This window comes from Pelophylax lessonae (assembly GCF_965119305.1).
Source record: "Pelophylax lessonae genome assembly, chromosome: 2".
NCBI classification, from domain to species: Eukaryota; Metazoa; Chordata; class Amphibia; order Anura; family Ranidae; genus Pelophylax; species Pelophylax lessonae.
The window spans coordinates 412,331,277-412,344,380 of NC_138769.1; the positions used below are offsets into that span (position 1 = coordinate 412,331,277).

The window sequence follows — 13,104 nt, forward strand, 5'->3', positions numbered from 1 at the left end:
CGGCAATTGCAATTATTGCAGATACATGCTAACCACCAAAAACCCTACATTACCCAATGGTCAGACCTTTTTTCCTAGACACTTTGCCAACTGCCGCACCCACGGAGTCGTTTATTTACTCCTCTGTGGGTGCGGCTGTTTTTATGTTGGCAAAACTAAACTGCCATTTTTCAAAAGGGCCAATAGACATGTCAAAAGCATGCAAGTTTGTAATCCAGATTTACCTTTGGGACGACATACTAGATTGGTACATGCAGGAAAATTTCCGAAATTAAAATTCTTGATTCTAGACAGAGTTCATCCCAGTCCCCGTGGAGGGGACTGGAATAAAACTCTCTTACAGCTAGAACTCCGATGGATTTATACCTTGAAGGCGACAGATCCGCCAGGTCTGAATGAAATGGTCTCCTTTAAACCTTTCCTTGAAGGGTTTACATCAGGAGGCATGGAACAATAATCATATACCTCCCCTATATACAAACATATTGAATTTTGATTTCCCACTGATGAATATTAAGTTACCCTTCCTCTCTCCTTTTTGTCCCTTATTTCTTGATTATTGGGCATTCATGCCAATCTGTCATTTTGAATTTTCACATCATTGTGTTATATCATATGTGTTTCCTATGTCTTTCCCTCTAGGTCACTATTTATTCCATTCAGCAATGTGGGAAATGACTTTGTTTGGTTCACTTAGCATTTAGCTGCCCTGCTCTCTAATTGCAGTTTAGAATGACAGCCCCACTGTGGCTTCCTTTCATTTTATATATATAATCTCTTTAATTAATACATTAACATTCATGTACATAGTCAATATATCTCATTCTCATCAATTTTTTACTATTCACCTTTTTAAACGTACCCAGAATTGTCCATTTTTCTTTCCAATCATCCAGTATGCCTTGGTGACATGCCCGGCACGGTAGGCGGGCACCCTATGTGATGTCCGCCTTTTGAACGATTACCATTGGCTCTCGAGTTTCTTTGGTTTCGTCCATTTCACCTCCGCTTGCGTACCACGTCGGCGGAAGTGATCGTGCCGGTGGAGCGCATCGGCCGCACGGACTTCCGCCGCTCTATGCGCACGCATGCGTGGTAGGGAGTCTGTCCGGCGGCTGCGCACCAGGGAACCCACTAGGAGACTGCCGTTCAGGTGTAAGGTGAGTAATCATACACAGCTAATTTCAATCAAACTATCATATATAAACACCCCCTCTTCGGGCAGTGATCAGCATTGCTCACTTGCCGGAAGACTGATGGTTGAAGCACTACTTTCAAACCAGCCCAGACAACTATTAAGGTAATCGATTTTTTCCTCTAATCCTATACTGGTCTTGCTTATGGTGTTGCCCCACCTGCCATCAATGCTGCATCTGCTCAGTTAATGCCAACCAGTTCTTATCTATCTGTATTGCTTATAAGTTCCACTCTAATACCGCTCTATATGAAAAAATCTCTTGCTCTCACATCCGCTTAGGTGATTTAACCGAGTGTTCAACCTATTTTGCTATGATCAGCAACTTAATTATAGAGATATTTTGCCTATGGTTGCTTTGGTGAGCCTATGCAGCATTTTCTGAGCAGTTACACACCAATATAGCACAACCAGTTTATTATTTTTATTTTTACCACTAAAGCAATCATTGTCACAATCGCTGTGGTAATTATTCCTTTTTTCCCCACCTGACAGATCTCCCATTTTTATGGGTTCCAGCTGTCCCCATTCAGCTTTGTGCTGACGGGCATACATTTTTGGAAAGTGCTTACATGATATGACTCCACCTTCATATCAATCGTCTCCTACATTAAGACATTCTAGACAGCATTGAGAGCAATCCAGCTACTTGTTTTTACCTTGGCAGGCATACACCTCAAAGTGTTATACGGCAGACCCTGTAAGTGTTATATCTTTTCAATTTTCTGTTTAAATACATAACATGAATATTTTGAGTGATTTTTTGATGCTGTGTATTTCATTTACTGTTTATATATTTTGTTAAAATTGTATCTTTTGTTCAATACACACTCAATGATTGATTACTTTGTGATTAATCACTTACAGACCGCTATTTAAAAGTTTGCCCCTGAAGAAGGAACTCTGAAACGCGTCGGGCACTCTTCTTCAAATACAGCGGTATTTCTTTGCCACATAACCATATGATCTGTTATCAGCTTGCCATATGTTTTTATCCCTTTTGTATATGTTAATTTCAATAAATTTAATATTTTGAATAAAGTTTTTTCAAGTTATTACAATATGTGCCTATAAAGTCCCACCCCAAGGGGAATTATCCTTTAGCTTTCCATTACGGGATGTGGCACACTTGGGATTGATCTCACATGAGCACACTATATTTATGAATAAATTGAACAAGGTTGGTCCCAGGACAGTAATGGTGTGGGAAATATTTTCTTGGCACAATTGAGCAGCGTTTATTCACCAGGGTCTACCCAAGTACTGTTGCTGACCATGTCCATCCCTTTATGACTACAGTGTACCCATCTTCTGATTGCTACTTCCAGCAGGATATCGTACCATGTCACAACGCTCAAATCAACTCAGACTGGTTTCTTGAACATGATAATGAGTTCACTGTACTCCAATGGCCTCCATAGTAACCAGATCTTTCCAATAGAGCACCTTTGGGATGTGGTGGAACAGGATATTTGCATCATGGATATGCAGCCAACAAATCTGCAGCAACTGCCGGATTCTATCATGTCAATATGGACAAATATCACTGAGGAATGCCAAAAAGAATTAAGATAGTTCAGAAGGCAAAAGGGGGTCCAAACTGGGACTAGCAAGGTGTACTTGATAAAGTAGCTAGTGAGTGTATATTCCACACTTTACTTGCTTTATGAAAATTTGGATTCAGTTCTCTTTATATCCATAATTGCAGTGTTGCCACAGCTTGGTCAGTGTGCATGCACCAGCCCAACTTTGGGTATGTTCTAGTTGTTTAGTGCATGTGCACAAAAAGCCTTGATCATTTATTAGCTGATGCCAGTAAATACACATAAAAAAGTGGGACCACTAAGTGCACTTTGTGCAAAGATCACTTAGTGCTTTAGCTGCCTGATTCAGTTAAGCATACATTGAATAGAGGGTTACTTTAGCTGAGGGTGGGATGAGGACAAAATCACCTGCACTGCCAACTGATCACCCATGCAAGTGCACATGCAAGGGTAAATTAAGATTGCACATAAGCAAGCAGCATATTGCTGCCATTGCTGACAGGTCTTGTCAGCTTGTTGCTGGAACTGTCTTCACTTGAAAAATCAGACCCTAAACTGCTGTAAGGTCTGTGTGGCCACATAGAACCAAAATAAAACATGTCTTTTTTTTCTTGTTTTATTAATTATGCAAGTCCATACACTCAGATTTAAATTAACAGGAAGTCTTTCCCACAAATTTCTGACAGTAAACTGCTTTAATACCTTGATGCTTTAAAGTCATAGCCAGAAAGCACACTACTCTATAATCTAACACAAGATTATTAAAAAAAAAAAAACATCTAAATCTGGATGAATGACATTGTGAGATAATGTGGTTCCCTGGAGCTTGCATAATATGCTCTGGTTTTAGGAACACCAGTGAAAATTGTATGAAGTTTAGGACTTGTATCAAATCTGTCTAATCACACAACATGGATTTGGCAATAAAACACATACTAACCACTTCAGGTATGCCCATAGCAGTTTTACTGCTACAGGGTTGCACCTGTGTGCCAGATCACTTATACTGTATATACCTGATCGGACACTTCCAGGTAGGGGGCATGCATGAACGCTGCGGGCGGCTCACTTCGGCTGTAATTGCAGGGCAGAGGCAGAGCAGTGATCTGCCAATGTAAACAAGGCACATTGTCATTCTGACAGGAGAGAAGGGATGGAATTTGTGTCCCTGCAAAACAGGGAATAAATCTCTTCCCCTAGTAAAAGCACCTCCTACAGTTCACATAAACACTGGTTAGGCACACAGTTAACCCTTTAATTGCCCCTGATGTTAACCCCTTCCCAGCCAGTGTCATTAGTACAGTGACAGTGCAAATTGTATAGCACTCATCACTGTATAAGTGTCACTGGTCCCCAAAAAGTGTCAAGTTAGTGTCAGAATGTCCACTGCAATATCGCAGTCCCACTATAAGTCTCTGATCGCAGCCATTACTAGTAAAAATAATTTTTAAATAAATAAAAATATCCTATAGATTGTAGACACTATAACTTTTGCACAAACCAATCTATATACGCATATTGGGAATTTTATTTTTACCAAAGATATGTAGCAGAGGTGATCAAATACCACCAAAAGAAAGCTATATTTGTGAGGAAAAAAGGAGATACATTGTATTAGGATACAGTGTTGCACGACTGTGCAATTGTTATTTAAAGTAATGCAGTGCTGTATATCAAAAAATAGCCTGGTCATGAAGGGGGTTAAATCTTCCGTAGGTCAAGTGTTTAATATGTTCCAGGTGTAGCAGAATGTTATCCAAGTGCCAACTTTAGTTAAAAAAAGATGAGAGCATAGTTCTCATAGGTTCTATAGGTTTAATATGCTGCTCAAAAAATTGAAAGGAACGCTTTGAAAACACATCAGATCTCAAAGGGGAAAAATTTCATGCTGGATATCTATACTGATATGGACTGGGTAATGTTATGAACAAAAGGTTGCCACATCCTTTGAATGGAAATGAAAATGATCAACTTACAGAGGGCTAAATTCAAAGACACTCCGAAAACCAAAGTGAAAAAACATTGCAGTAGGCTAGTTCATTTTACTGAAATTTCATTGCAGCAACTCAAAATGGTACATGCTTGTAAGCATGCCTGACAACATCGGGGCATGCTCTTAATGGGGCTACTGGGGTATTTCCTCCCAGATCTGGACCAGGGCATCACTGAGCTCCTAAACAGACTGAGGTACAACCTGGCGGCATGGACCTTTATTTTTTTTGAGCAGTGTACATAGTTACATAGTTAGTCTGGTTGAAAAAAGACACAAAGTCCATCTAGTTCAACCAATAAAAAGGAGAAAACAAAATATATGTTTTTTCTTTTTACAATACTATATACACAATCGTATACCCACAGTTGATCATGAGGAAGGCAAAAAAATCAACCAAATCATGATCCAATTTGCTCCAGCAGCTGAAAAAATTCCTTCCTGAACCCCCAAGAGGCAATTGGATAAACCCTGGATAAACTTTACCTATAAATGTTAGTATCCAGTTATGGTATGTACATTTAGGGAAGCATCCAGGCCTTTTTTTTTTAAAGCAATCTACTGAGATGGACAGAACCAGCTCTTGAGGGAGCCTATTCCACATTTTCACAGCTTTTACTGTGAAGAAGCCTTTCCATATTTGGAGAATAAATCTCCTTTCCTCCAGATATTTATATATACGGTATATTACACTTTAGGTGTACGTTAGTACATAGTTACATAGTGAGGTTGAAAAAAGACAAAAGCTCAACCAATAAAAAACAAAAAACATTAGAGAAAACACAATCGTACAATCCCATATACACAATCCTATACCCGCAGTTCATCCAGAGGAAGGTGAAAAACCCCAGCAAAGCATGATCCAATTTGCTACAGCATCGAAAAAAATTCCTGCCTGATCCCCTGAGAGGAAATCTGATATTCCCTGCATCAACTTTACCTATAAATATTAGTCCACAAATATCCAAAAAAGAGGGGTGCAAATAGAAGAGTCCACCACCGAATAGAGTCACTAAATTACCTTACCAGCTCCTTAGACCCCACAGGGTCATAAAGCGTCCAAAGCACTGATATATATATGTATGAAGTATGCATATTCTTAGCCCCCAAGTGTAAAACTTTACCTTCATCAACAGTAAACCTCATTTTCCCCATAGTTGCCCAATTCTACAGTGCATTGAGGTTGGCTTGTAATACAAGCAAGCAGTTTTAGAGGGTATTGGTTTAATTAACTATAAGATGTAATTTCGTACTTCTTAACCACTTCCAATTGACAATGACAAATGTGCTGTAGTAAAACCATATAGTGCACAGGGCGAAAAAAATGCATGCATGGAAACGTCCAGCAAGCAAATGTTATCTTTACCCAGTGGGGTGATCAAAAATGTCAGATCCTAAAATGTCAGGGGGGGGAAGATGAGATGTTTTATTATCTGTATAGAACAAAACAGCATTGTTAGCATTGTGTTTGTGGAATACATTTCATTCCAATAAAGGCATGCTAATTTATTATTATTTGTTTTATTACCAGTTTGTGGGGTTGGGCCAACAGTTGAGTGATCCTTTTTGTGGGGGATTTTTTGAGTTTTGGCTGAAACTGTAAATAAAAAAGTGAGAGCTTAAACTATACTCATTAGATTGTTTTAAGATTAAGTCATGGTAATTCCAAATCTGAGTAACCAAGTCATGCAATACTGATTCAACATCATCCCTGGTGACTTTACAACCTGGCAGAGGAAGATAAGAAAACATTCTGTCTGCAAAACAAAATGAGGAGTGTAGCTCTCTTTTTAAAAAAAAAATGTTCTTAAACGCACAAATACCTAGAAAAAGCATTTTGTTAATCCAAAGGAATAAAAAAAAAAATATATATATATCTAAAGTGTTATTAAATAGGGTTATTTACACACACACTGGTTGCTGTTTCTTCAGGTAATGTAGTAGTTGTGTTTCCTTAACTGAATGAAATAAAGGTATTTGTTAATACAAATTTCTACATGTCTCTAGGAAAGATGCTGGTCTTGGGCTGGAAAAAAACTTAGGTATATAATGTTTTTCATGCAACAAATGAGAAATGAGAAATATATAAATGTTTTAAAATAACAAAGTAACATTATGAATTTAGCTGGCATGTTTTCTGAAGTTAAGGATTTATTTCTAAATCAAACACAGGTAAAGTAATAGTTATCATCTCCCAGAAAACTGCTGACTTTCAGAAAGTTCACCTTTTGTTTTCTGCAGTGCAGAATTCCTTAAGTTTCGGATTATATACATTGTAAGGACAGGCCATTGACACCTGCAGTTGACTTCTTCCGCACACACTGACAGCTAATTTCTAACTATGCCTGTTATTGACCTTTACTGGTGATAATTGATTTTACCGGGTGATACTATTATTATGTGCACTTGCACTGCTATGAGAGTTCATAGATTCTCCTATCTCAAAAGCAGAAAATTATCTTTTTCTGGGATTAAAAAGCCAGTGGAAATACGGATAAAATATCAGGCAGTTAGCCATATTTATATATGGGATTCATTGCTATTAGAAATTATTTCCATTAAATGTATGAATAATTATATAGGAAGCTGGTAGATTTGTTAATGTGTATTGGTGGACAGGCATTTAAATTACTTTACTATTCTTACTTATGTTTAAATGAAATCTGTCATATTAAATGTATGGAGCAGACCAGAAAATTAGGAGTAAAAATCTGAATTGCATACAGTATATGTATATTCTTCCAGGTCAGTGACTTAAAGTATTGAAGGGTCAGCATGACAGCAAGGAAACCAGTATTTTAGGAAATATAACTTAGCCATGGCTCCTTCAAGGCTGGACTTTACTTCAGCAACATTGTAGTATTTATCTTTATCCTTTTATGCTGCTTTTTGACAGTTTAGGAAAATCACACTGTTATTATGACTATGAAGAACATGCTGCATAAACTCAACAATTAATGCCTTTACTATACCAGTTGTAGTTTGTGTCTTTTTTGGCAATGGAATTTTAGGTTGTGCAGGAGAAACTCGTTGTCTCTTTGATACTGTAAAATAATGGCAGTTTTAGTTAATAAAACTCTTGCTATAGATGTGCAGGTCATTTCATCCTTAGTCTCTATTGCTGCTCATCAAGCAAAAAAAATGTATTTAGGCATCATGCAAAATTAATTAAATTGTCATATGTAGCAAGATTTTCTATTTTTTACACACTAAGCTTTCTATATATAAGCAGAAAGGCATTAAAAGAAGGTTTCAGATACGCAATGAATACAAATCATCTTGGTAGCTATTGGAGAGAATGTATAGACTAGAAGGTATGCACAGCCAATACTGCAAGCAAAACATTTGCAGCCATAGCAGATACCCTATTTGCTTCTCTAGTATAGCAAGCTATACAGAAACATTTTACCCGGAGTCGATTGTGTCCTTTGGGAAGTAGTGGGAGTATTAGTTGAAAAAGTTGTAGTTGTAGTCCGATACGCTAAGATTAGAAAACAATATATACTTGTATATTAATATTTACTCTGGTTATGCAGGACAATTCATTCTCATTCATTTGGGCATAACCACCAATTTGGTTCCCCAGAATAAAGCCATCCCCAGATACAAAAGCTGTAAAAACTAAAATGTTTATTTCACACTTATTGTGAAGGCTAATTTCAGAGCAAGCAAATACCCTTCTGCACTTATAGTCCAAAGATATCTGTTTTGTTTATTTACTACTATTGAATCCAAAATATTTTACCATATTTTATCATTTTGGTGTGTTTTATGTGCATTGGACAATGCTTTTATTATGGCATTACTACAGCATTGTTATATCCTTTAGTGATATGTGTCACTAAAGGATATAATAGTCAAAGACCCATGTCAAAGACCCATGTGTAAGTCAAAAAGCCCGAATCATAAATTGACTTTACCAATTCTGGTATGTGACTTGGCTGTTGATGTGTGCTTCTGAACAACGAAGTGACCATCGGAAGCTGCAAACAAAGGCTCATAATGATTTAATGTTCCCATAAATATTACTATGACAACAACAGTTTTGTACTATTTCTATCTCACTGAAGAACCATCTTGCACAGTTAAATAGTAAGTGGTATTTAAACCATTGTATCAGGATTTGAGTATACTTGTACTTAGCGGTATTCATGAGATTTATCAGGCTCTTAAATGGGCTACTTTGATCTAGAAAAAGACTCTTTATATTAGACTCCTGGTAAAAAAACAAAAAACAAAAAACAAAAACAAAACATGAAGAACACCTCCTGTGGTATCCTTGCCAGGGGGTTCCTTTATCCGATCACTTCACTTTGGAATATTGGAGCACCACTATGTCTGTATAGCTGGGCCACCATCATATTTAAATTTTACTACATATGAAATATGCAATTGTAGGGCAGAGATCTGCTTCTTCTGTAGTGGACTGCCAGTTGTGCCATTTTTTTTCACAGAATAATTAAACAATCCTGGTACCCTTCTAGTGGGATTGCAGATGGAAGTTATGTCTAGAGTCTTTTTATTGTGTTCTTGTAAAAATGAACCACAGTATACAATGGGAGAGTCACTATAGAAATACTCATTGAGTTTTTAAAATTGTTGATGGAGCCACTAAAAGAAAATCTTAAAATAAAAAAAATCTGAGCAAAAATGCTATATCCATACTGAAAATAATAACATCCAAGATGATTGTTTAAAGTACCAATATTCGGTTCTAAATAAAATATATTTGCTGGCTTCAGAGCATATATTACCTAAAGTAGTTTTTTCTGGTTCATATATATGAGGTGCATCTGTTGTAATTATTTCAGACCCTGGCAGTGTGCTGTCTGAAATAAAATTAAAACAAATAAGAAATGAAGCCTGTTAGAAAAGAGAAGAATTCTGTCAAAGATAGCATACATTATATCCAATAAAATGCACATAATGATTTTACCAGCTTCATATTCTGGTGCCTCAGTGCTAGGGACAGGTTTTGGATGAAATGATAAAATTTCATTTGGAACTGAAAGAAAGAATAGAATTTATATTGAGCTTCTAGGCAGTTTAACTGAAGATGGAATTATTTAGTGTGTGAGGAAGAGTGCGCAAGGTTCACTCAGGATAATGAAAATACTTATCCTGTTAAAGAAAATGTCGAAGCTTAAAAACGTATGTAGTGATAGTTTATTGAATTCTTATTATTTATAGCAGGCACTGTAAGGTTCCTGTATGCCACATTTGAACCATCTATAGTGCCCCTTCTTCCAACATACAGTGGGTACAAGTACCAACCAGTTTCCCATTCGGCTGGCTCTGATTGCTACTCTGTAACAACTTTTTTTAGTGATTACCTTTTCGGACACTTTTTGTTTACATGTAACAATCAGTATTTATTGCAACCCCCCCCCTCCCCCAAAATTATATTTTTTTTATTAAAGTACAGGCCCTAGAGAATAAATTGGTGAGTGTTTTGTACAAAAACACAATATAATACCCAATTGTTTGGTAAAATGTAAAAGATAATGTTACGCAAAGTAAATAGATACCAAACATGCCCCTCTCTAAAACTGTGCACGCCCATGCAGCAGCAACAAACACTGTAAAGTTTACTATCCATAGGCAACGATTTAAAAGCCCGTATAGGTTACCGCTTTAGGTTTACAGAGGAGGTCTAATGCTAGAATTACTGCCTTTTATCTGATGTCCATAGTGATACCTCACATGTGTGGTACAATCGCTGTTTGTATGCGTGCGGGACTGACGTATTCGTTTTCCTTTGTGTGCAAGCACAGGAGGATAGGGGCGTTTTAATTTTTTCTTTTAGTTATTTTATTTTTTTTTCTATTTTTACATTGCTTTTACTATTTAAAAACGGTGCTGTTTACATCTGGAGAAACTGGAAGGGACGAATGCTGATCGCTTCTGGTTTCTTATACTACTATAGCCATTTCAGTCTCGGGTGGGGCGGGAGACCCAGAGAAAGCCGCAGAAGGCAGTGGAAGGGGGAATGTCCCCTCCCTCCTGCTGCTTGTAAAAGTAATTCAGAGGCTAATTAGCCACTAAGGTTGCTTTTACAAGAAAGCTGACCATCAGCTCTAAAAACAATACCGGGATAAAGCCTGCAGCTGCAGACATCATCGACGTATAACCACAATCTGTGTTTCATAGAGAAGAGTGCCAGATTAGGTATAAAAAAAAGTTATAAAATATGGTTTATTAAAGTGTATTATTTATTTTACACTGCTTATGGATATAAAACTTAGGAATATAGTACACTACACATTGCTCCTGGTACTAACAATATAATACAAGAATAAATAATGCCTTTGGGAGAGTCTATTGATATTAGGATACTTGCATAGTAAAGGTGAAATCCATACTGATTTGTGGACAATAATCAGTAATCTTGAGCTACCAGAAAGTGTCTTTTATTTTCACTCTGCAAATATTCATTGTTAGCCTAAAACAGACCTTACAGCTAAAATGCAAGGTCCACTTTTATCTGTTCCTCCTCCCCGTTGATCAAGGCAGCATAAATATTTACTCCTGCTACGTCAGGGTGATGTCATTCTCCTTTCTGGATGGAGAATCCTGAATCCTGAGAATAATAATAGTCCTACTCCTAAAACGCTTCTTACTAGATGAAATGTGAATGTACTCTATGACGTATGCCATTACTCACATATTTTAACCCACACCTGAATCTGCTTCCTCTATATCAAGTGGTCAAAAGATCTCCAGGACTTGCATAAAAAAAATATATTTCGCTGAACTACACCAAAATACATAAAATTACCAAATTACATAATAACATGGTTCACAAATGTTAGTAAAATATTGGCTTACATTTTTTCTCTTAGGGCTCAACCATCATTGACGTTGCAATCTCTTGTTTAGTATGAAATGTAACTCTTTGTTGAAAACTACTTTAGATTTCTGTCCCTTGTTTATTTGCCTCAGACACAATAGACAAAAAGCATCTGGTCCTACACTTTCCAATGCAACCTGATCTCACGAACAGAATGCTGTTGTATGATAGATTGTGATTCACCTAAAAAAGTGAAAGAATTCCAGGAATAATAAATTTGTAAATTTTACATTGTGTCAGCTGGTTACCTGTACATATAGATAGATCTTATCAAATGTAACATGTTTCCTAAATGAAGGAGGGGCTAAGCAAGTGACACTCTTTCATCACTGTACCAAAGGGTAAGTTGCTCCAGCACTGCTGGAACAGGAATATGCTTCCTGTATGTGGCACAGACTACTTCACTGATTATAAGACTCCTCTACAGCCCTCTGGATTTGACATATCAATAGATACAGGTAATCAAGCTGGCCCAATTTAAGTTTTAAAAATTAATTATTCTTAAAGTTCATCTTAAAGCTGTGTTCATTATGAATACTAAATCAAATGCACAGGAATTTAAATAGGACAGGAATCTGCCTTGCACATGATCGACGTGAACGCCTGTCTTCTTTATTCACTAAACTTCGGGGGCTATTTATAAGAATTAAAAAGAAAATGTGAAAAACTGAGCTTTGGCTTTTGCTAGCCAGTTTGTATTTAATTTTTTTTTCAGATTAAACAAGCAATGCATTCAAAGTAGCCCAGGTATTGATTACTTGGATGAATGCCAAATTTAAGCTCACAGCAGTGCATATATTGATTTATATTTGACTTACACCAAATCTTTTGCTGCTGGGTGTGGGCATTGATGCAATGTAAGCATTTCAGGATAAACAGCAACAATAGACGTTAGAATGTAACCCTTATTCTTCTGATAAATCCCCAGAGTTTATGTATAGTACATCCATAGTACAAACAAATACATCCACCCAATAATGATAATTTCAGGTGTAAAACACAATTCCCTGGGACATATAGACCACTATTCAGGCGAAGAATGTTTTGCAAGTGATATGTTTCTTGGTGGCTGAGGCTTTTTACATGTGAAACAATTTTTGGTGGCTGGGGGAATTTTTTGTATGAACTATAGATGATTTTTTTAAATAAAGGCTGGTGACTTTAGAAGAAGAATAAGGGGTGCATTCCATCTTCTATTATTGCTTTTAATTTTGTCTGTACTATGAATGAATTTAAATAAAGGTGGGTGACTTCAGCAGAAGAGTAGGATTGCCTCTCATCTGTCTTCTATTGTTCACAGTTTTGTGTGTTCTATATAAATAGCCCCACTTTATTGAACAATTACTTTACTAAGTGAGCATTTTCAATAAGTTTAGTAAATTAACCTCGTCCATCTATCTGTTCAGTTGAGTTGGAAAGGATCTAGCATGAATACACTGATTTTCAAGCAGAAATCAAATTAAAATCAAATGAATATTCATTAAAAACAACTTGATATAATTAAGGATATCAAGGATTAGAGATC

The 13,104-nt window shown here is 36.8% G+C and overlaps 1 protein-coding gene across 1 annotated transcript in view; it reads right to left on the minus strand.

Moving 5' to 3' along the window:
* The window catches only part of ABI3BP (ABI family member 3 binding protein), a 520,855-nt gene that overhangs the window by 209,782 nt on the left and 297,969 nt on the right, over positions 1–13,104 (minus strand). The window contains exons 23-28 of the mRNA XM_082245218.1: positions 9,666–9,734; positions 9,484–9,558; positions 8,650–8,712; positions 8,139–8,210; positions 7,702–7,773; positions 6,258–6,326 (exon numbers count right to left, since the gene is read on the minus strand). Of these exons, the coding sequence (XP_082101344.1) occupies positions 6,258–6,326; positions 7,702–7,773; positions 8,139–8,210; positions 8,650–8,712; positions 9,484–9,558; positions 9,666–9,734 (420 nt within the window). The remainder of the gene's footprint in view (positions 1–6,257; positions 6,327–7,701; positions 7,774–8,138; positions 8,211–8,649; positions 8,713–9,483; positions 9,559–9,665; positions 9,735–13,104) is intronic.